This window comes from Grampus griseus, assembly GCF_964374135.1.
Source record: "Grampus griseus genome assembly, chromosome: 10".
In the NCBI taxonomy this organism is placed as follows: Eukaryota; Metazoa; Chordata; class Mammalia; order Artiodactyla; family Delphinidae; genus Grampus; species Grampus griseus.
In genome coordinates, this window is record NC_139004.1 from 13,467,833 (window position 1) to 13,495,323 (window position 27,491).

The 27,491-nt window shown below is 40.7% G+C and overlaps 1 protein-coding gene and 1 pseudogene across 2 annotated transcripts; one reads left to right on the forward strand and one right to left on the reverse strand.

Moving 5' to 3' along the window:
• Positions 1–7,200: 7,200 nt before the first annotated feature.
• LOC309827840 (small ribosomal subunit protein uS2B-like) lies at positions 7,201–8,599 on the reverse strand (annotated as a pseudogene). The gene is made up of 2 exons: positions 8,472–8,599; positions 7,201–7,953 (listed from the first exon to the last, which is right to left on the reverse strand). The product of its transcript is annotated as a small ribosomal subunit protein uS2B-like (transcript).
• An 8,813-nt stretch (positions 8,600–17,412) lies between these two features.
• FAM8A1 (family with sequence similarity 8 member A1) lies at positions 17,413–26,669 on the forward strand. Its single transcript, XM_082664152.1, has 5 exons — positions 17,413–18,180; positions 19,257–19,377; positions 20,990–21,113; positions 21,625–21,764; positions 23,260–26,669. The coding sequence occupies exons 1-5, from the start codon at positions 17,451–17,453 to the stop codon at positions 23,402–23,404; spliced, it is 1,260 nt and encodes a 419-aa protein (XP_082520278.1). The 5' UTR covers positions 17,413–17,450; the 3' UTR covers positions 23,405–26,669.
• Positions 26,670–27,491: the final 822 nt, after the last annotated feature.

Below are 27,491 nucleotides of genomic sequence, written 5' to 3' on the forward strand. Positions count from 1 at the left end.
GATGATAAATTTCTTAATGCTCTTTGACAACCACTGGCGGGCAGAAAAACATAGAGCAACTCACTCCAAGTTTGGCTAGAGTCGGAAAAGATGCCTTATTTTAATGTGTATTTCTAAAAGTTAGAAATCAAATTATCTTAAAATTTAATCTTTTATTTGGTGCATTGGACATCTTTTCAGATGAAACCTATGGCAGTGGTTATACTTTTTTTTTTCAAATTGTTTTCTATCAATGTATCAGATCAGACAAACCTTTATTCTAAAGTACACTTTAAAAAGCAATTTGCCATCAGGTGTGGGTTTGTCAATATTACTAATAAGAACAGTTGAAATATGTTGATAAGTTAAATATCACTAAAAATTAGAGAAATCAACACTAAAACCACAGATTCATAGCTGCCTGATTTTTAGGAACTCTCTTTTCAGTTATCTTAGCAAAACGCAGCTTCAAACATGGCTTAAAATTATTAGCTATTTCCCTAACACCTTCTCTTCCAAAATAAACTCCCAGAAGTTTAGTATACAATTACTATGTCTACTTCCTCACCTTCCATTCCCTCTTCAATCAACCTTTCACCCTTCACCTCAAGAAACTACTCAGGTAAAGCCATCAGTGACCTCTTAATAGCTGAATCCAATTAAGGTTCTTTAGCTAGAAGGATCATAAACCAGCACTTGCTAACTCTTCCACGTCAGAGGAACTTACTGGAAGGATATCACAGTCTCTGAAATTAAAGAAAAATGTGTCCCAGTCTCCAATTTGGCACCTCTCCACCCCATATTCCACAGGACTACCAGAGAGATATTTATAAAAGACAAATATGACCAGGTTTATCTCCCTGATTAAAAGTCTTCAACAGCTCACACAGAACCAAGATGGCGGAGTAGAAGGACATGCTCTCACTCCCTCTTGTGAGAATGCCAGAGTCACGGCTAGCTGCTGGACAATCATTGACAGGAGAACACTGGAGCTCACCAGAAAGGGTACCCCACATCCAAAGACAAAGGAGAAGCCACAATGAGACGGTAGGAGGGGTGCAATCACAGTAAAATCAAATCCTATAACCAATGGATAAAGAGGTTGTGGTACATATATACAATGGAATATTACTCAGCCATAAAAAGGAACGAAATTGGGTCATTTGTTGAGACGTGGATGGATCTAGAGACTGTCATACAGAGTGAAGTAAGTCAGAAAGAGGAAAACAAATATCGTATATTAACGCATGTATGTGGAACCTAGAAAAATGGTACAGATGAACCGATTTGCAGGGCAGAAGTTGAGACACAGATGTAGAGAACAAACGTACGGACACCAAGGTGGGGGAAGATGTGGTGGGGTGGGGATGGTGGTGTGATGAATTGGGTGATTGGGATTGACTTGTATACACTGATGTGTATAAAATTGATGACTAATAAGAACCTACTGTATAAAAAAGTAAATAAAATTAAATTTAAAAAATTTTTAAAAAGGATAATAAGGGAATATTATGAAAAGTAAAGCATTAGGCTAATAAATTCAACAACTTAGAAAAAAATGGACAAATTCCTTGAAAAACACAACTTACCAAAATGAATAAAATGAATTAGAAAACTTGAATATCTACTTAGGATATTAATTCATTATCAAAAACCTTCCCCAAAGACAACTCCAAGCCCAGATCATTTTGCTGATGAATTCTATCAAATACTCTGCAAAATTCTATCAGACACAATACCAAAGAAGATAAAGGAATAGCTAACAAGCCCACAAAAATATGTGTGATATAATTAGTCTTCAGGGAAATGCAGATCAAAATCCTATGAAGTGATATTACTTCATACACACTGGAATGGTTAAATGTAAAAAGGCATTGTGACATCAAATGCTGGCAAGTGTCTGGAGCCACCAGAACTCTCATACATTGCTTGTGCACTACGACCCCTTTGGAAAACTTTCTGGCACTTTCTTACAAAGTTAAAAATAAACCTATTCTATGACCCATAAATTCCATTTCTGGGTATTTACCCAAGATAAACGAAAACATATGATCATGAAAATACTTGCACAAGAATGTCTACAGGAGCTTTTTTTTTTTTTTGCGGTACACGGGCCTCTCACTGTTGTGGCCTCTCCCGTTGCGGAGCACAGGCTCCGGACGCGCAGGCTCAGCGGCCATGGCTCACGGGCCCAGCCGCTCCGCAGCACGTGGGATCTTCCCGGACCGGGGCACGAACCCGTGTCCCCTGCGTCGACAGGCGGACTCTCAACCACTGCGCCACTAGGGAAGCCCTACAGTAGCCTTTTAAAAATTGGGTACAAACTTTCAGTTATAAGATAAATACATTCTGAGGATCTAATGTGCAGCATGGTAACTATAGTTAATAATATGGAATTGTACACTTGAAATTTGCTGACAGTAGACTGTATGTGTTCTCAGCACACACACGAAAAAGAGTTAACTATGTGAGCTGATGGATGTTAATTGACTTGAATTTGGTAATCATTTCACAATGTATATGTACATCAAATCATCAAGTTATACACTTTAAGTATAAAAATTTTATTTGTCAATTACTCCTCCATAAAGGTAAAGAAAATAAATAAAAGTTAATAGCTCCAAATTGAATGTCAAAGGACAAATGAATGTCCTTCAACAAGAAATTAGAAAAAATACAGTTTATTTGTACATTGGAATGGAGCTTAGCAACAGAAAGGGACAAATTACTAATAAATCACAACACTGATGAATCTCACAGACATCATTTTGTTGGAAGAAAAGATACGAAATGTTATTCCATTTGCGTGAAGTTCAAGAACAAGCAAAAGTAAACCTATGTTGATTTGCCTCTCTGGGCATGGAGGATTGACTGAGAAGGAGCATGAGCTACAGTTTGCTGGAAAACTGGCTCTCGGGGGCAGGGGGGCATGGGGCAATCTCTGGTTTGTAGTATTTGCTGATTTCCCATCATGGCCCTCTTTAAGATAACAACAGGATATGGGGATGAGATGTCTGGAATTGCCTGTGTGGGAGCTATCTCCTGCACACCACTGGACCCAGGAGACTTTTCTGGGTTGAAATGCTTTGTACTTTGACTGGGGTGGTAGTTACTTTGGTGTACACAGTTGCCCAAACTCACTGCACTGTATAATAAAGATCTGCATATTTCACTGTAAAAAAAAAAAAAAAAAGTCTTCAACAGCTTCTGTTGTCTACAGGATAAAGTCCAAACTCCCTCCTAAGGGATAAAAGCCCTTCATAATCCAGCCCGTCCCTACTTTCCCAGATTTACCTTTACTCCAGACCATAGTATCAGCTTAGCTCTCTGCACGATTTTAGCCTTGTTCCTCCCTCTCCCTGGAGTAACCTTCCCTACTATGTCCTTATAATAAATAACTATATGACTCAACTCATCTCAAAATCACCTCCTATATAAAGCCCTCTGGATCCACACTTCTTGCAGGTAGAACAGACAGTTGTGCAAGACTAGAGTTCTAGAGATCTGCTGTACAACATCGGGCTTATAGTTAACAATATCGTATCGTACACTTGCAATGTTCAGAGGGTAGATCTCACGTTAAGTGTTCTTAACACACACACGCACACGCACACACACACACAGAAGCTGTCACTACACAACCAAACACTAGCTGTTCTCCTCTCCCTCTGCTCCCAAACCTCAGATGTCAGAGTAAGAAGGGTTAGGTAAAGATATAAAGCCTATTTTCTGTGATCTTGTTACATACTAACTAAAAATATCAAATGTGTTTAAAGTAAAATTTTCTAGTTTGGATCTGAAATTCAAAATATTTAATAACAATTACAGAAGAAGAAATAAAATGGCCCCCTTGATACTTTATGTGTATAACTCTGTGCTGCCTTCTAATGCAGTTGTATTGTGGAGGTTTCCACATGTGTGATCTGTACAGAGACCTGGTCACCTTGGATGGGGATTCATCTTTTCCAGCTTGGATCACCTGGGAAGAGGAGTTGCTGGACTCGGGTAAGGTATCAAAGACTCTGTCTTTCTCTTTACTGATTATCTGGGTTTAGAGGCAGATATAACATTTCCTATAACTGTGTAGGAAATGAATTGGAGCAGGTCAAGACTAGAGAACCCTGGAGGCCGGGAGGCCATTGTAGGCGGTGTTGTAGCGTCTGCACTAAAATTGATGATGGGAATTCCCTGGTGGTCCAGTGGTTAGGACTCGGTGCTTTCACTGCTTGGGCCAGGTTCGATCCCTGGTGGGGGAACTAAGACCCCACCACACTCTATGAGGCTCGGCCAAAAAAATAAAATTGATGATAACCTGCTGTAGAGTAATACAGAGATGAATTCATTGGAGAATTTCAAAATAAATGTTTTCTGATTAAGTGATAAAGTCCCACAGTTCAAGCACCCTCTCACCCTTTTCCTTATAACCTAGTTTCCATCCCCCTCAGTAGATAACCATATTATTTCCTATTTGTCCTTCCAGAGGTTTTGTCAACATACATAAAGTCATTGCATTATATATATATATATATATATATATAAAATTTTGTTCCTTTCTTATTTTACACAAATGACAGCACACCACACATGCTATTTTGCACCTCGTTTTTGCAACTTAATCTGGAGATATGGGTATAATTTATCTGGGGGACATCAGTGCATGAAGAGTTTCCTCATTTTTATTATAGCTACATAGCATTGTATAGAATAGCTGCAGCACTGTAGAGTTTACCAGTCCCCATTGATGGACATTTAGTTTCCAATCAATAATGCTACAACCTTGTATATGTCATTTTGTCTGCATGCAAATAACTGTAGGGCACATTGCTGTAAGTGAAAATCCTGAGTTAGAGGGTATATGCATTTCTAATTATGACCAATATTGTTAAATTGTCCTATATCAAGATTTTACCAATTCACACCACCAACAAACTTTAGCGTGCAACTGGAGGTCTTATTAAAACACAGCTTGGTGGGGCCCGGGCCCAGAGTCTCTGATTCGGAAGGTCTGACATGGAACCCAAGAATTTGCATTTCTAACAAGTTCCCAGGTGGTGTTGCTATTGTTTGCTGGTCCAGGAACCAGACTTTGAAAACCACTGTAACAAAATGACTGGGCTGCCACTGCACCATGGAACTATCCTCTCAAAGTCAGCAATGTCTTCGTCAATGTCGTGGTCTTTTCTCCATCTTCCTTTTCCTCGACTTTTCTGCTATATTTTAAACGTTCTCCTTTTTTTGAATCTTCTCTTCCTATTTGACTCTGTTAATGTTCTTTCCTGCTGCTGTTGTCTTGTTTTCAGTGACTTCCCTGCCACTTAACTGGTCCAGGCTCCATGTATCGACCCACAACTTTTCACCCCTAGAAAGCTCACTCCTTCTCAAGACTAGGAACACAGAAAGTAAAGGCTGAAGCAATCTTTTGATCCTAACAGGAGGGTTTGCGTTGCTGAGAGAATCCAGATCCTGAAGACATTACTTGAATCCTCTCTATTTAGCCATACCTGAAGCCAGCCCCTCCCTTCACTTTTTCTTTCTTTGCCATCAGAGTAATAGATATACATAGTTTAAAAAAATCAAACTGTAGACGAAAACTGGAAATACTCTGCCCCACCTTTCCCCACTGCAGACCCCATTCTGCTCCCTGGAAGCAGGCTTGTTGCCGTGGAGAGAGTGCACTGCGTAACCCTTGCAGGTGTATTTACAGCACAGACATTATTTTCTTGCAAATGGCAGTGATTTTTTTGTCTGTTTGTTTGTTTTGTTTGTGTTTCCTTTTTGGCCTCACTGCATGGCATGCAGAACTTCCCCAACCAGGGATCGAACCCCCAGCCCCCGTGGAGTCTTAACCACTGGACCACAAGGGAAGTCCGATAGTGTTTTTGGTTTTGCTTTTACAAAATCAAGATATTAAAATAACTTTCTTACAGGTTTATGTGTCTTGGAGAAGGGGGGCCTTCATTTAGTTTCCACGAAGGTGACCCTATGTACCTTCCATTCTTTTAGCTATTTCATCTGACGTTTGCTTCTGTATTTAAAAATTTTTTTTGCAGTATAGTTGATTTGCAGTGTTGTGTTAATTACTACTGTACAGCAAAGTGATTCAGTTATACATACATATACATTCCTTTTTTTATATTCTTTTCCATTATGGTTTATCGTAGGATACTGAATATAGTTCTCTGTGCTATACAGTTGAACCTTGTCATTTATCCATTCTACATATAAAAGCTCACCCCAACCTCCCACTCCATCCCTCCTCCAATCCCCTCCCACTTGGCAACCACCAGTCTGTTCTCTATGTCCATGATTCTGTTTCTGTTTTGTAGACAGGTTCATTTGTGGCATATTTTAGATTCCACTTATAAGTGATAACATATGGTATTTGTCCTCTTTCTGACTTACTTCATTTAGTATGATAATCTCTAGGTCCAACCATGTTGCTGCAAATGGCATTATTTTGTTCTTTTTTATGGCTGAGTAATATTCCAGTGTATATATGTACCACATCTTCTTTATCCATTCATCTGTTGATGGACATTTAGGTTGTTTCCATGTCTTAGCTATTGTGAGTAGTGTTGCCATGAACATAAGGGTGCATGTATCTTTTTGAATTAGAGTTTTGTCTGGGTATATGCCCAGGAGTGGGATTTCTGGATCATATGGTAATTCTATTTTTAGTTTTCTGAGGAACCTCCATACTGTTTTCCATAGTGGCTGTACCAACTTACATTCCCATCAACAGTGTAGGAGGGTCCCCTTTTCTACACCCTCTACAGCATTTGTTATTTATAGATTTTTAATGATGGTCATTCTGATTGGTGTGATGTGGTACCTCATTGCTTCCGTATTTCTAAAGAATATGTTTACTTTGATTTTTTTATATATCAGTTTTAGATGTCAACTATTGACTTGTATTAATAAGGAGATCAGCATTTAGCCGACTTATCTCTTTCCCCACTTCCTCTATTCTCTCTCTTCCTCTGTTCTCTCATAGTAAATACATCACAAATTTTGGTTAAAATAATAGTATTGATATTGTTATGACTCTGTAAATATTATTCAATGATAAGCCAAAGAGTAATTATGATTAATGTTTCCTTTCCTGGGCCTTTTCTTTTTTTTTTTTTTTTTTGCTATTCTGTTATTTAACTGTTTATTTTCCACCACCCTTATTTCCATTTTCTATTTAAGAAATAGTCTTAAGCTGGTCTGTACAACAGCTTAAGACCCCTCAGTGGTTGCTCCTTCCCATTCAGTGGTCTAAGTGGTGGGAGCTGCAGACCAGTCTTTGGTGGCCAGCTGAGCGCTCCAGTCCTCAGCAGGAAACTGCTGGACAGACTCGGGGGCACCTGTGCTCCTTCAGACCAGTCTGTGACCTCAGGTTGAGTAGCAGTCAACTCAGAATCTGGAGCGGTCCATTCCGCCTGAAATTCTCCCTGGGTCCCGGCCTTTTCAGCAGGAGCCTGCTCTTCCTTTTCACTCTCCTCAGGATCTCTGTAGAAGTAATGATCAGGCCTGACTTCCCAGGGGTGGTCACAGGAAATGGTGCCATACATGGGCAGAACTTCCTGAAGCAGCATCCACTACATCAGACCAGCTGAGTGAGTTCTCCCACTGGTGCGTGGTGCGGCCGTGTCCACACAGCACAGAGGAGTGTCTGTTATACAGAGCAGCGGTAGGCAGGTTAACATAAGACGCCTCTGTGAGAGGCTGGTGGTCAACCCTGGGATCAGTAACCACTAGAAGTCAGAAAGCCACTTGCATCTGGCCAGTGAAGGTCCCAGGAGTGAAGCAGCCAGGAAGAGGAGTGGCTCCAGTGGCAGCAGCAAACTTCAGCACAGCTCACTGGCCGGTATTCCTGGAGTATTTCACGTGACACTGACATCAGCCAGGTTTTCAATGGCAACAACAGCAAAAGCTGCCAGGAGAAGCTTCTCCCAGGTTCTCTTCAGATTTATGATGTAGATGTCATCACTTTTTGCAGATATGAAACCATAGGTAATCATGAGTTAAATACATTTCATCTGCCTTCACTAATCAAGGTTATTTTAATTGCATGTCCTCCAAGCAGCAGGTAGCCTAACTTGGGACTTGGAGTCAGCTGTGTCTAGTTCCATCTGAGCTGATTAAACCTGGTTAGGACCACCCACCCTCCAACAGGGCATGCACGAGTGCCCCCTCGGTGACCTTTGACGTCAGAGGGCTGAAGACTCCACCCTCAGATTGTGCTGAGTGCCTCCTCATTGGAACGTGGGGAGGCCTGTAGCTTATTACGCCTGCGCAGAACGACGATTACCGCACCTTTTTCTAATCACGTTTCCCGACTCTCCCCACACCTCAGACCGCCCTGCTCCCCTTCAGGGAGGCGGTTTTGAGATTTGTCCGCCCATATCCTCGTATCCTCACTTGGTTGCCCTGTGAACAAACCCTTTCTTGGCTGCAAACTGCAGTGTCTCAGCGTTTCGGCTTGCTGCACATCCCGCAAAATGAACCCGATTCGGTAACAGATGCTGTATTCCATTCGGAAGTCAAGGTTGATGCCACCAAGGTAGGTTCCTGCTGCAAGGAATTTGAGGACACCCTCCTCCTTCATTTTCAGGCTATCGGGGGCTCTGGACATTGTGATAGTTTCCTTTTGAGTTAAGATGGGAACTCAGAACAATGCCATATGGACCCCTTTTAGGGTAACACAGAAAGGCTTGCTTTTCCCGGTATTAACGATGGCCTTTCTTTTAAAAATTTGTTTGGTTTTCTGTATACCTATCCAACTATTTTTTTAATTGTCAAATACTCATCAATATTATTCTCCGCAATTCATATTTATAGATTTCACTTTTGTTTGGGTGACTAATAGGTTTGTTTGGGGGGACTTCTTCTGCACTTATTTTTATATACTAATAGGTTTCAGGTGAGAGTGATAAGCTGGTAAACCAAACTTTTTGCTCTTGGGCCTCCAAATGGCAACATATAGAAGGCTTTCTCTGGGACCATTCAGTTTCTCGAAAGAATAATACTCCAGTATCTAGTTTAGGAGGCATGGCTTTGGCTGATGGAGTTTCAAAAAGAGGAATGGGAAAAAAATGGGGGATAAGGAGTCACTATTCAGCATACAGATTTTTACTCATCAGCTTCCTGTAAGCACTTTCCACTTCCCAAAGTACCTTATACCTTCAAGTTCTGAGCCTCTCCTCAAATCAATGACCTACTGTCTTGCAAAACTGCAGCCACCTTGTCAGTTTAGAACTATTCCTTTGTGTCACTTCAGTGGGTGTTTTGGAAAGAAAATGAGTGAATGTGGTCAATTCACTATGCTTTTCCAGACTCTCTTTCTCAAATTCATTTAACTCAGGAATTATATTCTTTCAGGATCTAATTTACTCAAAGTCATTTCTTTTTGCATCTCATTCCTTGCTTTTGAGTTCCATTTCCCTCTTACTAAAGTATATACCCTTTAGAGTTTAGGTGTCTGAGTGAAAAATTCTCCATTTTTGTCACTTTCATTAACAGCTTGGTTAAAATGTTTCATTAACATCTTGGTTAATAAACAGATGGTTGATTACAGGTGAACACACTTGTATTCGCTTCCCAAATCAAGAGTTTTGTCAGTCACACCAGAAGCCTGTGTTCTCCATTACAATCACAAACCACCTGCCTCCCCCAAAAGTAATCACTATCTTGACTTTGATAATCACCACTTTTAAAAATGTCTTTAAGTATACCTCTAGACACTATAATATAGTCTTACTCTTTAATTTGATGTCTTTTAAAAAATACTTAATTGAAGTATAGTTAATTTATAATGTGTTAATTTCTACTGTACAGCAAAATGATTCAGTTAGACATATATATATTCTTTTTCGTATTCTTTTCCATTATGTGTTATCACAGGATAATGAATACAGTTCCCTATGCTATACAGACACTGTTGTTTATCCATCCTACATACATAATAGTTCGCATCTGCTCGTCCCAAACTCCCGTTCCTTCCCTCCCCTACACACGCTTCCCCTTGGCAACCACAAGGGGGAGTAGTATTCCATTGTGTATATGTACCACATCTTCGTCCACTCATCTGTCAATGGACATTTAGGTTGTTTCCATGTCTTGGCTATTGTGAACAGTGCTGCTATGAACATTGGGGTGCATGTTTCTTTTTGAATTATAGCTTTGTCCAGATATACGCCCAGGAGTGGAATTGCTGGATCATATGGTAACTCTATTTTTAGCCTTTTGAGGAATCTCCATACTGTTTTCCATAGTGGCTGCACCCATTTACATTCCCACCAACAGTATAGGAGGGTTTCCTTTTCCCTGCACCCTGTCCAGAATTTCATATATGTAGACTTTTTAATAATGGCCATTCTGACCCTGTGAGATGGTACCTCCTTGTAGTTTGGATTTGCATTTCTCTAATAATTAGTGACGTTAAGCATCTTTTCATGTGCCTGTTGGCCATCTGTATGTCTTCTTTGCAAAAATGTCTATTTAGGTTTTGCCCATTTTTTGATTGGGTTGTTTGTTTTTTGATAGTGAGTCATATGAGCTCTTTTAATATTTTGGAAATTAAGCCCTTGTCAGTCGCATCATTTGCGAATATTTTCTCCCAGCCTGTAGGTTGTCTTTTCATTTAATTTATGGTTTCCTTTGCTTTTCCTTTGCAAAAGCTTGTAAGTTTGATTAGGTCCCATTTTTAAAATTTTGTTTCTATTTCTATTGCCTTGGGAGACTGACCTAAGAAAATATTGGTACGATCTATGTCAGAGAATGTTTTGTCTATGTTCTCTTCTAGGAGTTTTACGGTGTCGTGTCTTATATTTAAGTCTTTAAGCCATTTAGAGTTTATTTTTGTGTATGGTGGGAGGAGGGTGTGTTCTAATGTCATTGATTTACATGTGGCTGTCCAACTTTTCCAACAGCACTTGCTGAAGAGACTATCTCTTCTCCTTTGTGTATTCTTGCCTCCTTTGTTACAGTAATTGACTATAGGTGTGTGTGTGTGTTTTTGGGCTCTCTATTCTGTTCCATTTATCCATGTATCTGTTTTTGTACCAATACCATGCTGTTTTGGTTACTGTTAGCTTTGTAATATTGGCTATAGTCTGGGAGGGTTATGCCTCCTGCTTTTTTCTTTTTCCTCAGGATTGCTTTGGCGAATCTGGGTCTTTTATGGTTCCATATAAGTTTTAGGATTATTTTATTTTTTTTTTTTTTTGCGGTACGCGGGCCTCTCACTGTTGTGGCCTCTCCCGTTGCGGAGCACAGGCTCTGGACGTGCAGGCTCAGTGGCCATGGCTCACGGGCCTAGCCGCTCCACGGCATGTGGGATCTTCCCAGACCGGGGCACGAACCCGTGTCCCCTGCATCAGCAGGCGGACTCTCAACCACTGCGCCACCAGGGAAGCCCAGGATTATTTTTTCTAGATCTGTGAAAAATGTCATGGGTAATTTGGTAAGAATCACACTAAATCTGTAGATTGCTTTGGGTAGTATGGCCATTTCAACAATATTAATTCTTCCAATACAAGAGCATAGGATATCTTTCCATTTCTTTGAGTCATATTCAATTTCCTTTATTAATATTTTATAGTTCTCAGCATAATATAAGTCTTTCACCTCCTTGGTCAGGTTTACTCCTAAGTATTTTATTTTTTGACACGATTTTAAAAGGGATTGGTTTTTTACATTCCCTTTCTGGTGTTTCATTGTTAATGTAAAGAAATGCAACTGATTTCTATATGTTAACCTTGTATCCTCCTACCTTGATGAATTCGTTTATCAGTTCTAGTAGTTTCTATATGGCGTCTTAAGGTTTTCTATATATCGTATCCTGTCATCTGCATATAATGACAAATTTACCTCTTCCCTTCCAATGTGGATGCCTTTTATTTCTTTTCCTGATTGCTGTGGCTAGGACTTCCAATACTATGTTGAATAGAAGTGGTGAGAGTGGGCATCCTTGTCTTGTTACAGATTTTAGTGTCCTGAAAATACCAATTAGTCTAACTGTTCTAATGTATCATTTAGGATAATTTGATGTCTTTTAAGTCTCCTTTAATCTATTGGTTCTCCCCCTTCTTTTTCTTACAATTTATCTGTTGAACTCAGCTGTCTGATTGCAGGGTTCCCCACAGTCTGGATTTTGCAGATTGCACGCTCATGGTGTTTTCAATGTGTCTTTGTCCTCTATTTCCTGTAAATTGGCAGTTGATCAGATTCAACTTGATCAGATTCAGGTTTAATCCCTTTGGTAAGACTACATTATTATTATGAATTTATGTATTTAAACTTATTTAATGGGTTTCAGTCCATTCTAATTATTACCCTTATTGAAACTCAAATTGTCCCATCTTTGGCCAATGGGGAGCCTCTTCAAGTTGGCTCCTGTGTCCTTTGGACATGACCCTAGAAGTCTTTAATAGTTCCTCTGCTCTTCAGTATGTCAAGATATTTTATGCTCATTCTATACATTTCCTACCCCAGATCAAGAATCACCCATTTCTCCAAGTAGCCTTTGTTTCTTTAAGTGGGACTTGGTATTTCAAAACCACACTCCAGATGATAAAAATGAGCACTGCTACTGAAAAGATGCAGGAAACTAGATAGATAGTTCATACTAATGATAATTACTCATTTTACCCCATATTAAACATACATTCTCAAAATACTAATATTGCCACCATCAATATACTGAAAAGTTAAATTTTTGTCGATGCTCCTCCCAAACTCCTTTCCAGTTTTACAGTAATTTTGTACCAATATTTCAGAATACAAATCCATCTCAGATTATACTTTTTGTGGCTCTCAGCTCCAAATCTTTGTTTGCTGTGCAATAATGGAGCTGAACTCTATAAATACTTCTCCCATATCAGCTGGTTTAATGTTAGGCTTTGTTAGCAGAAGGTACTGTTGCAAGGAGGGGGCGGGGCCGGAGTAGGGGCAGGGAGGCACTGGAGGAGGAAGAGGCTTCTCTTTCTGATTCTCCTGTACTTAATCTCCCTGGGCTCCTGCAGAGTGTGTGGTTCCTTTCAGCAGCGCCCAGTAGCCAACAACAAGTGGCAGCTTCCCAGGGCAGCTTCCCCCAGTACACCGTTTTTTAGATGGCTTCATGAAGTGGTGTGCTGCTGGTATAGCACCTTCCTGTAAGTGGCTTCTCTGGGCACTCTGCGGTGAATTCTGATAAAGGCACCTTGCTGTGGCTAGTTCTCCAAGAACTCCAGAGAGGATTTCTAACGGGGCGCACTGAGGCCACAGCAGGGAGCCACAGTCATGCCTTCTCCAAAAAGGAGGTGGATGGGGCATGGGGGCAAGGGTGCTTCTTGGCCATTCTATTTCAGTTCAGGAGTGGTGGCTGTTCCCTGTATCTACTGTTCCTATATGGTAAGAATTCTCTTTGCCTTTTGCTAGTCAGCCTCCCTTTATTCCAATTCCATTAATATTCTTCATAGTAAATGTCCTCTGTTCAAATTATTGTGTAGTTTCTTTCTCTTGACCCTGACTGAAACAAAGCCTCATTTAGTCTTGGTTCTACAAGTAATATTGAAAGTTTCACTAACTGTCTTTCTGTCACTGTCAGTAATTTTGTTGCCAAGCTTCACCCCTCAGGAAGCACTCAAGTAACAGTCTGAGCCCTTTCATTTTGATAACCAATAGGCTTTTATACTTTTTGTGTGTGTGTGTGTGGTACGCGAGCCTCTCACTGCTGTGGCCTCTCCCGTTGCGGAGCACAGGCTCCGGACGCGCAGGCTCAGCGGCCATGGCTCACGGGCCCAGCCGCTCCGCGGCATGTGGGATCTTCCCGGGCCGGGGCACGAACCCGTGTCCCCTGCATCGGCAGGCGGACTCTCAACCCCTGCGTCACCAGGGAAGCCCCAAGGCTTTTATACTTTCAAGTCAGTTTTGATGGATACAGGGTACTTGGTTCTCATTTTCTTTCTTTGAATATTTTAAATGTTTCACCATTTTCTCCTCACATAAAGTGTTAATGTTGAAGTCTTATGGTAATCCAATTTTCTCTCATAAATTTTTTTTGGCCTAAATGACCATTTTTCAAAACGTAAAGTCTAGTAATTTTACTGACTAGAATACATCTTGTTCACGCTCAGTGCTTTCAGGCGCACAGTATACTCTTTCAGTGTGAGGTTTCGAATATATATGTAAATGTATATATGAATATATATGTGAATATATATAAATAGAATATATGTATTTTACTTCAGGAAAAGTTCTCTTCAATTATGCGTTGTATTCTGTTAGCTAGCTTTGGTTTTCTTTATCAAGAACTCTTAATCCGTACACTGGATTTTCTTTACCTATCTTCAATATTTATCTTTTCTCTAAAATCATTTCTGTTTCTATATTTATTTAAAATCTCATTTTCAAATTCTAGTTCTCTTGGGCACCATCTGTATTTACTCCTGTGTTCCTTCTAGTTCAGTATTTTCTGAAACCACTTTTTCTCTTACTTCTAATTCTTTCCCAAGTTGTTACTTTATTTCTGAGGTATTTTTAATTCTGATTTTTTTTTTTTTTTTTTGCCGCGTCATGCGGGACCTTAGTTCCCTGACCAGGGATGGAACCCGTGCACCCTGCATTGGGAGCATGGAGTCTTAACCACTGGACCACCAGGGAAGTCCCTATTCTGATTTTTCTTTCATGTCTTATATAATTTTCTTAATATCTTCACAGTTTTTATCTGATTTTTTTCGGCATTAACACTATGCAATTTTGCGTTTGTGGTTTGGTCCCACACTTGTATTTTGGGGTTTGTGGAGTTATCTGTTACCTAGTTTAGTTGTAAATGTTGCCCCATGCATTTTTGGTTTCACTATACAGTCTGTTTTGATGTGGTGATTCATGGAGATTCAAGATTCATGTACTGCCCTCTTTCCAGAGTCCATTTATATTTTTGACTCATGAATACTTCTCTTTTTATATCCCTGAGACTTCAGCCCTTGGCTGAGTATGATGGGAAAGGACTAGGGTTGATCCAGGGTGTTGTTTGGATTAGCAGTGGTGCATTACATCACATCCTCATTCTTGAGTGATGATTTACTACGTTGTCCAGGTTATTTATATATATATATATAGTTATATATAGTTATATACTCTGTACTATATATGTTCCACTATCTTTGGCATATTTTTACTTTTGACAATATGGCTTCCAGTCTAAATGTCATTTCTTTCTAGTTAGATTACGTTTTAACTGCTGCTATTTAAGATCATTATTTTTCTCTTTGCTTACATTCATCATATATGTGTTATATGTATATGTTATTTTCCTAAGACTTGATGTGCTTCTTCAATGTAAAGAGCCATCTTCCTTCAATTCTAGAAAATTATTGGCCATTATTTCTTTTTCTCTCTTTGGAATGCCTATTAGATGTACTGTTGAACCTTCTTCTATTATGTAGAACCTCTGAATTTGTTGATTACAAAAGGCAATAATTTTATTTTTGCTTAAGCCAGTTAGAATTAGGTTTATCACTGAAACAGAAACACTCTTACTTTCTCAAAAGCGAAGTCAAAGAAAGAAAAACAGGTGATTCCTGAAGCTGTTATGATTATCTGTAACTAGATATCCTTGAAACCTAAACTACTCCTGAACTTTCTATGCAAGTCAATAAATTCATTTACTTTTTCTCTCTTAAATCAGTTACAATTGGATTTCTGATAAAGCAGCAAAGAGTGCTGATAAATATAAATGTCTGCTATGTGAGTGGCACTATGCCAGGTGCTACCTAATCAGTGGTATGCAAAACAAAGACCAGTGTCTCCAATAACCACAATATTTTACACTCATTCCATGCCGTCTTCATTTATTTGTTCCTGCTTCTCCTTCCTCCCCTACCCAAACTTGGAATGCATGTGTAAATGTTACAACTTTTTCACAGTTGATTTCTTTTTTTTAATTTTTGGCTGTGTTGGGTCTTCGTTGCTGCGTGCAGGCTTTCTCTAGTTGCGGTGAGCAGGGGCTACTCTTCACTGCGGTGCGTGGGCTTCTCATTGCGGTGGCTTCTCTTGTGGAGCACGGCCTCTAGAAGTGCCGGGTTCAGTAATTGCAGTGCGTGGGCTCAGTAGTTGCGGCTTGTGGGCTTCATTGCTCCACGGCATATGGGATCTTCCCGGACCAGGGATCCAACCCATGTCCCCTGCATTGACAGGCAAATTCTTAACTGCTGCGCCACCAGGGAAGTCCCGGAGTTGATTTTTAAAATCACATCTGTAAGGGTAACCTTTCTAGCAATAGGCCACCATTATCTTTCCCTTATTTTGGACTCATATTATATTGGTATTGTCTTAAATAGGTCTTCGAGTGTTTCATGAAAGTCTTTCCCTTTAACCAAATCATTAGCTCCTTCAGGGCAAAAGTTAAACCTTTTACTTTCATCTCCCAGAGCAAAGTCAAGAGTGATTACGGGAATCATTGTTAACAAGTATAACCCACGATACCTGGCCCCTGTAGATCTCCTGTATGGGACTGGGGATACAAAGATATATTCCTATCACTTAACCAACTTAAGGACATAGGAAGGTGTATTAAACTATACATATGTAAGGCGCCATATATAATTCAGAGGAAGGGGAAATCGTGCCTGGGCTTCTGTTCTCAGAGGAGGCTCCAAAGCCCTGGGATATGAACGGGGGCCTTGCCTTAACAGAAAATAAAAGGCAGGCACCAAAGGTTGAGATAACGGGTCTGAGGAAAGGCACAATTTTGCTGAAGTAGGCTTGTGTCTGCAGCAGTGGCGAGTAAGATATTATGGACACAGGTCAGCTCCAGGATAAGGACAGAGTCTAGCTCTAAAATCAACATAACTCCTCTTTTCTCTTACAATCAAGATCTCTGCCGCTGAGCCATACTATCTTGATAGATCCCAGTATGGTTTGGTTATTAATTTCTTATCCTCTAAGGGGATATGCCTCATATCACCTTGAGTACAGATGGGCGAGGACCAGTTAAGTGGAATGAACGCAGGCGGAAACAAGTAACAAGCCCTGTGCCTAGAGACCAAAACTGTCGCGGTCCCAAACAGAAAAGGCGGCGCCGAGCCCTGGGACCTCTCTCTGAAATCTTCTTCTTCCATCAGCTCTTTCTCCCGGAGCAGCCTGAGTCCACATCCTGTGAGATTATCTGGAGAAGCCTCGGGCCTCCAACTTCATTAAAACCACAAGAGGTGTGTGTCTGGGGGACCGGTGATAGTCTGGGTCCCTCAAGGGATAAGCCCACGCCCAGCCGGGGAGGAGTCCTCCTGCCTCCCAAGGCTCTGAGCACCAAGGCCCACTCTCACGCCCCGCCTTCTGGCTCCGCCCCGCGCCGGCGACGCCGACGAGGGGGTGGGTTTCCGCTTCCGGTGGCGAATTGTTGACGCCTGCGGCTGCGGCGGTGGTTACCGGGCCGTTGGGGAGGGGCCAGTGGGGGAGTGAGACGGCGCAGTGACAGGACCGCCGAGCGTGCTGCTGAGGCGACGATGGCGGAGGGGCCGGAGAAATCCCGAGGCCGCCCTCCCGGGCAGGACGACGGCGGAGGGGACCACGAGCCCGTTCCTTCCCGAAGAGGCCTTCCCGCCGCCGCCCCACGGCCCCGGGACGGGCCGCAGGCCGAACCCCAGGCTCCGGGCCGGCCCCCAGCCCCGGGCCTCGGTCCCCCCGCGGCCGCCACCGAGGAGTCGGAGCCGCCGCGCGAGCCCGAGAATGGCAGGGAGGCGGGCTCCGGCTCTGGCTCCGGCCCCGGCTCGGGCTCGCAGGCACCGGCAGGCTGCGAGGCGCCCGAGGCGGCGGCGGCGCCGCGGGAGAAGCCGGCGCGGCTGAGCGCCCGAGAGTACTCCCGGCAGGTGCACGAGTGGCTGTGGCAGTCCTACTGCGGCTACCTCACCTGGCACAGCGGCCTGGCCGCCTTCCCCGCCTACTGCAGCCCCCAGCCGCCCGCGCCCAGCTACCTCGCGGGCGCCGGCGCCGCCGCTGCCCCGGCCTCCGGGCTGCCGCCCCTGCAGCTGGGCTATTACAACCCCTTCTACTTCCTGAGCGCCGCGGCCGCTGGGCCCGAGCCGCCGGCCTCCGCCGGCCTCACCGCCTCGGCTCCGGTCGCCGGCCCGGGAGCCCGCGCGCCTCACGTGCAGCCGCCGGCCCGGGCAGCCCCCGCGACGAGGGTAGGACCCGCCGCTGCCTCGCGAGCCCCGAGCGAGACCGGGCGGCAGGCAGGTGAGAGGCTCTTCGGGGAGCGACCTGGGGGCGGGGCCGGCGGGCCCCTCTCCGCTGTCACCGCTGCCGCGCTCGCCGCGGCTTCTGCGCGTCCGTCAGCTCGCAGGGTGTACAGCGCGGCCCTGCGTGCGCCTTCCCTTAGACCTAGCGCTCCGAATCGGTTCCCTGGCCCCCCGGTCTGGTGGTTTCCACGTGCAAAGAAGTCTTTGCTCCTCAAAGCGTCCTCTTAGCCTTCGTCTCCACGGTGTGGAGTGAGATCCGAAGCTTAATTCACTCTCAGACGGCAAACCCGGCTTGGGGGTAGGGGAAGTTTTGACTGATGATGCTGGAAAGCATCCAGACATGGATGTATTAACTATATTATCTATAGTTAATATGATAACTTTTATGAATTAGGGACAGTGGAACTGACGGATATTAAAGGAGATTTTCAGGAATGCAAATGGAATTATGAACCTTTGGGCCTTGACTTCATCTTGTGTGTTGTCTGTTTACTTCTGTATGGGAATTAGAATATTCTGAATCACTTACACTTTTTAGTGTATTATTTAGACTTTTTGTTTACTTTATCCAGCCACAGATAATATGGGACAAGACCTAGTTGCCTGAATTTGATTCAGAATTTAGGATGGCAGCTTGATAATCCCTGGATTTGTTAGAAAGACATAGACAAACTAAATAAGGGGTAAGATGAGGGGCTCAGGGATTTACTTCGTACCGTCTACACTTGATATTTTGCTTAAAAAGTTTAATTTTGTGTCATAGGCTTGTAATCACCTGGAGTCTCCTCATTTGAATCCCTAGTGAAATGTATTGAGTACTTGAAATTTATCTGTGAAAGCATTTCTAAACATTAAGGGGGTGAAAACAAGCTTTAAACTGCTCAGTAAATAGTGAAGTAGCGTTGCTGTTTTAATAACATGCCCTATTGAAGTCAATACCAATAATTGTTGCAGTTATAAAATTTTTTTTATCAGCAAGTTGCACCTTGACTTTACATTCATTACCTAGCTTGGGTTCTAAGGTCTATGTGTAACGATTAGTTTTTCTAACTTTTTTTTTTTTTTAATTTACAGGTAGAGAGTATGTTATTCCATCCTTGGCCCACAGATTCATGGCAGAGATGGTGGATTTCTTTATTCTCTTCTTTATAAAAGCAACCATTGTCTTAAGCATTATGCACCTCAGTGGAATAAAGTAAGTTAAGGCCATTTGCAGAAGGGTTTTAATGTCCACTGTCTAGAAATCTTGCTTTAATTTTTTTTTCATGCCTGCAAGTGACTTTATGGATAATCTGTGTGCCAGTGTCAGTGATTTCTTTATAGGAGCTTTGTTGGATTTGCTTTCTTGTTGGTTTTAAGAAATAACTACAAAAGAGAGAAAAATACTTAATTCTGCAAGATGTGGGGAATTTCACCTATCAAAAGTAGGTGAAAGGAACCTCCAACCCTGGTTTGATTTTATTCACTATTTTCTTAGGCCAGTTGCAAATTTTTCTCTTACAATCATTTTCAGAGTGGAGTATCTAAACACAAAGGCATAAAGAGGTTTTGGCAGATGAACTATTAATAATCAGCTAGATGGCATTTCCAAATGGGGCTGCGTATACTGTCAGGCAAGTTCCAAGTGAACTGCAAAGTGAGCTATTTATTTGCATAATCTTCCTTTCAGATTATAGCGGTTATCACTTGCTGAGCACTTCCCATGTGCTAGCCTTTGTATGGATTCTTAACCTTGCCACCACTGTAGAGTAGAGGTTAATATCTCCATTTTATAGAGATTGAAATTTGGGCTTACAAAAAGTTAAGCCCAGAATTTACAAAGGCAGTAAGCAACAGTCAAGTTCAGACCCTGGTAATTAAATTTCAGGGCCCCTGCCAGGAGCCTGAATGTTACTATGATTCTTCCCTGTCTCTCCCTCCCTTATGCCCTACACATCCAATCAAGTACCAGCTAACTCTGTTCAGTCTCTTGAATAACCTTCAACCCATACCATTTCCTTTTCACTGTCAGAATTTCATTTTTCATCATTGCTTCTCCCTAGTCCAGTCACTGCCATCACTTGCTTGGATTATAACACAAGTCTTCTAACTGGTATCTCAGTTTACTGTCTCCTGTTTTATCTCAATTCAGTCTCTGATAGAAAACCAAAAAGATCATAAATTCTGATTCTGCCACTCTCCTGCCTTAAAATCCTTCAGTAGTTTCTCATTGCCATCAGGGTAAGTCTTACTAATGTCCTCATATATTTTAACAAATACCCTTATTTCTTAATCACTCACCTCTCACAGTTATTTGAGCCACACTGAACTGCCTACAGCTTCCATCATACTCTTGCTTAAAGGCTTTCTCTCTTGTTAGTCCCTCTCTCTGAAATTTCTCCCTTCTTAGTCTGGCCAACTTCTCTTCATCCTTCAGATCTCACCTTAAATGTCATTTTTGGGAAGCCTCCACTAAGTTAAGTGTGCCTGGTACGTGTCTCCAAGTACCCAATGGTTCTCTATTATAGCCCTTTCCCCACTTCATTATTATTTATTCTGCTCTACCTGCTGGGTTAGCAACTCTGTGAAAGCAGAGACCATGTTGAATTCACTTGCCATTTTATCCCCGGGGCTAGTACAGCGCCTGCTCAGGGTAGTGCTGCTTATTTGTTGAATAGCTAATGAATGTTTTGTGAAGCTAGACAGTTGGAAACCTAAAGATTAGTTTATAATTTCAATTAAAGTTTTTGATTTACACTAATGAAAAAGAACTCAATGCAACTGCTCTGGTAACTAATTCTTTGTAACCGAAAACTATTTTTTTGTAGGGATATCTCTAAGTTTGCTATGCATTATATAATAGAAGAAATAGATGAAGACACATCAATGGAAGACTTGCAGAAAATGATGGTTGTGGCGCTTATATACAGATTATTAGTTTGTTTCTATGAGGTAAGCTACTGACTTCAGCAAATATTAATATTTAACAATCTAATTTTAGATTATCAGCCCAAGACAAAAAAGTAGTGGAGATTTTTATTTTTAATCATGTATTTGTCAAATGTCTTTATTTTTTTCTAAATTTCCTTTAACATAATACTTTCCAAGTTAAAACTTTCAGAATGGAGACATTTTTCATTTGTAATACATTTCTTTGTAATACATTTCAGTCTTGTCCAAAACTATATTTTAAGTTGGTTGTGGAACTTGAAATGCATCTTTCCATAGAAGCAACTTGCTAAAAAATATAATGGGTCATAGAGAAATATTACAGTAGATATCTTGTGGTATTGAAGATGTTAGAGACCTGCAGAAATGCATTGAAAGGTTAACCCTTAAGTATTCTATGAAATTCTTCCAACGTGAAAAATTTAAAACATGAATCATACGGCAGGAAAATTTACCTTTAAAATTGGTATAGTTGAGCCAGTAAATTATTATAAAATTATCCTTCTTTCCTTAGATAATTTGCATTTGGGGAGCAGGTGGAGCCACCCCAGGGAAGTTCCTGCTAGGGCTTCGAGTTGTGACATGCGATACGTCGGTGCTTATTGCGCCAAGTCGGGTTTTAGTGATTCCTTCCTCAAATGTTAGCATTACAACGTAAGTTCTTTTTTTTAGCTTAATGTATTATGTACTTATGAATTGTATTGATTACTGTACTTAAAAATTATTTTCATAAGTTATACCATTTGATAAAAGTATTTTTAGGATGTTGGTTCTTCATGGCATATAATAGGCTTACATTTATTAAGTTTAAAACAAAGTTTGAATGTTTTCAGTGATTATAGACTTCTCTTCAGTATATATCTTCAAAGGTAAGCATTTTATGAACTGTAGGTCACAATAATGAGGAGGATTTGTGCATGGCTACTCTCTATATCAGTGCTCCAGGCCTAGCTTTATTATTCTCTAGATCTGTGGATACTGGAGTTTAGTTACTGCTGTGCCTTGAAGCTTCCATTTGGTAATACCTGTCATTATCCCATCTTGAATAGGCAATAAGAATTTTGACAGCTATACATGGTGCATCCTGCTCCTAAGTGATAGAGCTTGTAATACTTCCAGTACTCATGGCTAGCTGTTGGCATCTGGCTCTGGGGGAAGGTACAGATAGTGATAATGGAAGTTGTGGAGGTGAGTAGGTGGTAATCAGTTGAGCAAAACAGGATACTGGCTGGAATTGCTGCCAGAATGATTCAGAGTTGGGTTGTTTAAACAAGAGACTCTAGAAAAAGCCTTGAATTTGCTCACATCTTCAAAATTTCCTTACATTTTTGTGATTCTAATAATCCTGGCTGTTACGTTTAATGAGTCAATAATGGCTAATATTTATTGAGCACCTCATAAACCAGGCACTGTTTTAAAAACATTGCATATGTATTAACTAATTTAAGTTAGGTACTATAGGTACTATTACCCTTTTATTACAGATGTGTAACACAACTAGTATAGTTGGTAGAAAATGAATCTGAAACCAAGCAGTCTGGATTCAGAGCCCACATTCAGCTGCTGTGTTATCCTATAACCATTCAGTGCACCGAAAGGCAGAAATCTAAAGTTAGTGGGACAATTCTCCATTCTGAGCTACTGTTGAAAGCTTTCCTTAATCACAGAAGCCCACAGAGAAAGATCTGATAAACAAATACAGTAATTTGAAATGCTGGTGCTCTTCACAGAAGGTAGAAAATGGGACTGCGTAAGTGTACTCAGTTTAGAAGATGGTGAAAACACACAAAGTATAGAGGTACTGAGTGACTATAGAAAGGGTAGTAAAGGGAATATTCTAGTCTTCTGTCAAAATACTAGAAAATACGGTAAACTTTTAGTTCACATTCTAAGACATATTATTGCTTTTCATGTGTAAGTTCTAAAGTCGAACTAACTTTTATGTTACAAAGTCTTTAGAACTAGTCCTGGTGGTTTGATCATACTTTGCTGCTTGAAAGTAATTCAGTTATCAAAGGTTAAAACTCTGTTAATTATACTCTGAATATGTTTTAAATACATCTTGAACTTGATAGAATACTATTAATCTATATGTAGTTGGTATACGACTTATCTGTTTTTTGGTTTTGTTTTTGCTTTAATTTTTTAGGTCCACTATACGAGCTTTGATCAAGAATTTTTCTATTGCTTCTTTTTTCCCTGCTTTCATCACACTGCTGTTTTTTCAGCATAATCGAACAGCCTATGACATTGTAGCAGGAACCATTGTGGTAAAAAGAAATGGGGTCAGATGATGCCCCAAAAAGCCCTGAATTCCATACTCTCTGGAATAATGACAAGACTAAACTATATATCAAGGCCATCAGTATCCCTGGGTTACATTAACTGATGATTTAGAAATTAAAGCAGTCGCTCCAGTGTGATGCAGGTGACTATGCTGAAAGTATTGATTTTACTTGAATGTCAAAGAAAGAACTTTTCCAGAAGAAAAACCTGTTAAGTTCAAGTGTTAAAATTTTTAGATTGAACCGAAGGCAAGTAGTGTCATAATCAACAAGGGACAGTATATACTTAAGAGCTAAGGTATTAGAACTTGCTGAAAGCATTTTCAGCTTTGAAATCTCCAAATGAAACTTTAAAAGCTTATTTTGGTTTATCCCAAAATGATGGAAAATGTCCAGTTGTGTTTTGTGAACACACTCATCTTTTAGTTAACACTTCTTAAGGAAACTTCTTTTGTCTTTGCTTTTTGCGGGGAGGGAGTGGGGACACACATTTTATAAGCCACTTAGCGCCCATCCCAGGAGCTGGTGAGTTAGCTGCAAGAGAGAGGGGAAAGTGAGGCCGGCCTAGCAGTTCCCTGACTTGAAATTTTAAAATCTGTACTGCAGTTTACTGCAGGAATGATGTAACTTTATAACTATTCTTAATGCCTAAACATGTATTTGGGGGCAGATTTTGCATGATGATGAAAAAGTATTAAGTCATATTGCTATCTTATCCTTGATTTTTTTTTTGTTTTTTTAAAGAAAAAGGTAAGTTAGTGATTGCTTTTAATGGGGTTGGGGGGAGGGGTAAGTTTTCACTGTAAATTTAAATTGAAACTCACGTGCAAGTGTTTTCAGTGCCCTAAATCAAACCATAAATATGTGGGGAAAAGCAGTCCTATCAAACTGTTGCATATTTACTGTAAAACAATATATTCCCAGTATGTGCGCAGCATGAAGAAAGTATTAGTGCTTTTTCAGTGTTCTGAATATAACTTCTCTTTATATACAGGATATCCACATACTAGTTTCCTTTTATTATATTGTTCAAGGAATTAAATAATCTTAGCATTTCATGATTAAATACTAGTAGCCTGTGAAATACTTACCAATTTTCCCGTTAGGGACTGTTCTCTGTAACAAGGAAGAGTAGCATTTCCAGATGTTATTACAAGTTCTTTGGTTCTGTGGGCCAACAGCTCATTTGGGGCCTGCCAGGGATGATGTTTTTGAGGGAAATGTTAAGTAACACTTTGTGTATTGCCATTTTAATTTATTCTTCGATTGCATAGTTGTAGAGTTTTAAGTGTATGTATGTGCTTTTTGTTAGATGGCCCAGTTAGCTGTGCTGAGGTATAATCTGAACTAAAAGTTTTGTTTCTTAGGCATTTTCTGAATCTGTTATTTTCCCCCAAAACACTAAACTGTGTTGAACAGTTCATAACTAGGGTGCTTACAGGATCAGTCTAGGCTTTACTTTGGTCTTAACAGCAAATACATTTGCTATTACTATATCCGTTTTTAAAGTGGGTTTTTTTTTGGACATTTAAAACGTGAATATTTTCAATTTGCTTATAGAAACCTTAACAGTGTCCTTAATGCCTTTTCTTATTGTAAAATTTCATAAACCATGAACCATGGTTTTCATAAACAATGTTTTTCAAAATAACTTTATAGTAAATCCATCACAGAAAGCCTATTGGTTAAATGTGTCAAAATACTAAACAGATCATTCATTCACCTGTTTCTGGGAAGAGAAAGTGTTATGGTCCTTCACAGTAAACAAACCCAAACCATCCACTAACTTCTTAAATTAGAGGAGAAATTATTAGGAAATGTTACATAAACTTACCGATTAGTAGTGTATACATTAGCATCAGAGTATAACCCCCTTTGCCCCTGACTGGGAACTGGAGTTGAAACGTACCCTTCCGACATGTAGCTCTGGAATACATCTTTAATGTATAATTTCCTCGATGGTTCACCACTTAGGCTATTTTTATACAGTAAAACAAAAGGAAATATGTAGTCCAGTTTGTTTTATACTTTAATATCTATGTAGATGCATTTCTCAGGATCCAAGTTACACTATGTAGCCCTATCAAGTAAAAAGTGTTACTTTGTCTGCCTTTACAACAAAATCCAAGTCTGTTTATGAATTCAGCACTTAGGGAGATTTTTGATTCCCAAGTTGGGGGGAAAATGACAAAATGGGGAAGAAGGGGGAGCCACATGTTTTTCTCTTGGGGCTGGGGCCTCCCTATTTTCAGTATACTTTATTATATTTCATTTACAGAAATGCTGAATTTTCTGTGTCAAGACAGAATTCTCATACTGAAGCTCTACAGCCTAAAAAGGCAAAAAGAAAGTTGTCTTCATAGTATTATTCATCACTTTTACAAGATAATAAGGGAACAAAAATTAGGAGTTATGCTGAGAATAGTATTTCAGTGAACATACCGTATGTAAAAACCACAGGTCATGTGGTTAATTTAGGCATCTAGAAACTCTACCTGTTATGAAATGTGCAGCCTGAGTGGCTCCTGCACCTTGAGAAAAGTCTGACATACTAATGCACGCTGGGCTGAGCTAGGTGAGGGAGCAGCGGCAAGCAAGCTGTGCTTTTAGGGAGTCTGTGGCTAGAGAGAAAGCCAGCACCTGTGTGGTACTCGCGTGGCACTGCTTCAGAAGTTACTTCTTTCTCCCTAAACAGTCACCTAGTTTCTCCCAAATATTTAGGATTGAAAAAACATTATATTTGAGGGCTTTGTCTAAATTTATAAAAGTCTTTAATGTTTCAAATGACGGTAAAAATTATTCTAACTAAAAGAAGGATTTTTTTCCCTTAAGTGACTTGTTTGGGCGTTTCACTTAGGCATAAATACTTCCAGCAAAAGGAAGACAGGAGTTGAAAATTATTAAACTACTTGGGAATAAAGGGCTTTTTGATGAGAATGTATTAACTTTTTTTATTCTACACTTACCCCTATGAAAACAGGCTGCTGTTCCTTTTAAAGAATATTCCTGAATAATAGCAGTATTCCTAAAATCTGGCAAATACTTCAGTTACTTGCCATTTCCCACCCTCCAGCCCATACCAAAGGCCAAAATCTTTGCAATACGTGCTTGCCTGGGTAAAGTTCCTCATCTCAAGCTGTGTGCGTATTTCTTTGCAGTTCATTATAGTATGGCTTGATCCACAAACAGTATCTGATGGCCTGCCTATAAATGAAAATTCAACATTCTGTTTTTAATAATTTGCCACCAATTTGTATTCTTTGTCTCAATAAATACCTGGTCACCAATGCTTTTGTGTTTTGCCTGTTTCTTTGAGGTTTGCTCCAGAATCTCCTGCTTCCAAATACAGCTGCTCTAGCATTCTCTGCCTTCAGGAGATGAATGCTTTCAGAAATAGAGGTCTATCAAAAAAAAAAAATCATCCACTTTGAGATATATTCTTTTAGCAAGTCACTCAGAAGTTAGCTGTAGATGACTAAGCTTTTAATGTTAAACTAATCCTGTCCGTTCCTTACAGTTGTTAACCATTCCAACCGCAGTGCAAGATACTAAGGACCCACATTACAAATGAGGAACCAGCAGTCAGAGTCTCGTAGCTAGTAGAAGACTGAGCTGGGCAATTTAATCCTAGTCTGGTCTTGAAAGCGTTCCCTATTCAGACCTTTACAAACAAAACTAGGACAGGACACACAACAGGTTCCTCGAGAAACACAAAGATAATAAAGGATAAACTTAAATGTAGTTAAACTGTGGCGTGGTCTGAATCCTGTAGACAATGTGCTGTCAGGACCTCAGCCATGAACTACTACACACTCTGGATGTCTGAGGTAAGCTTATAAAAATTGCCCCAGGGCTTCCCTGGTGGCACAGTGGTTGAGAGTCCGCCTGCCGATGCAGGGGACACGGGTTCATGCCCCGGTCCGGGAAGATCCCACATGCCGCGAAGCGGCTGGGCCCGTGAGCCATAGCCGCTGAGACTGCGCGTCCAGAGCCTGTGCTCCGCGACGGGAGAGGCCACAACAGTGAGAGGCCCGCGTACTGCAAAAAAAAAAAAAAAAAAAATTGCCCCATATTACAAGGAAATGAAAGCTCTGAC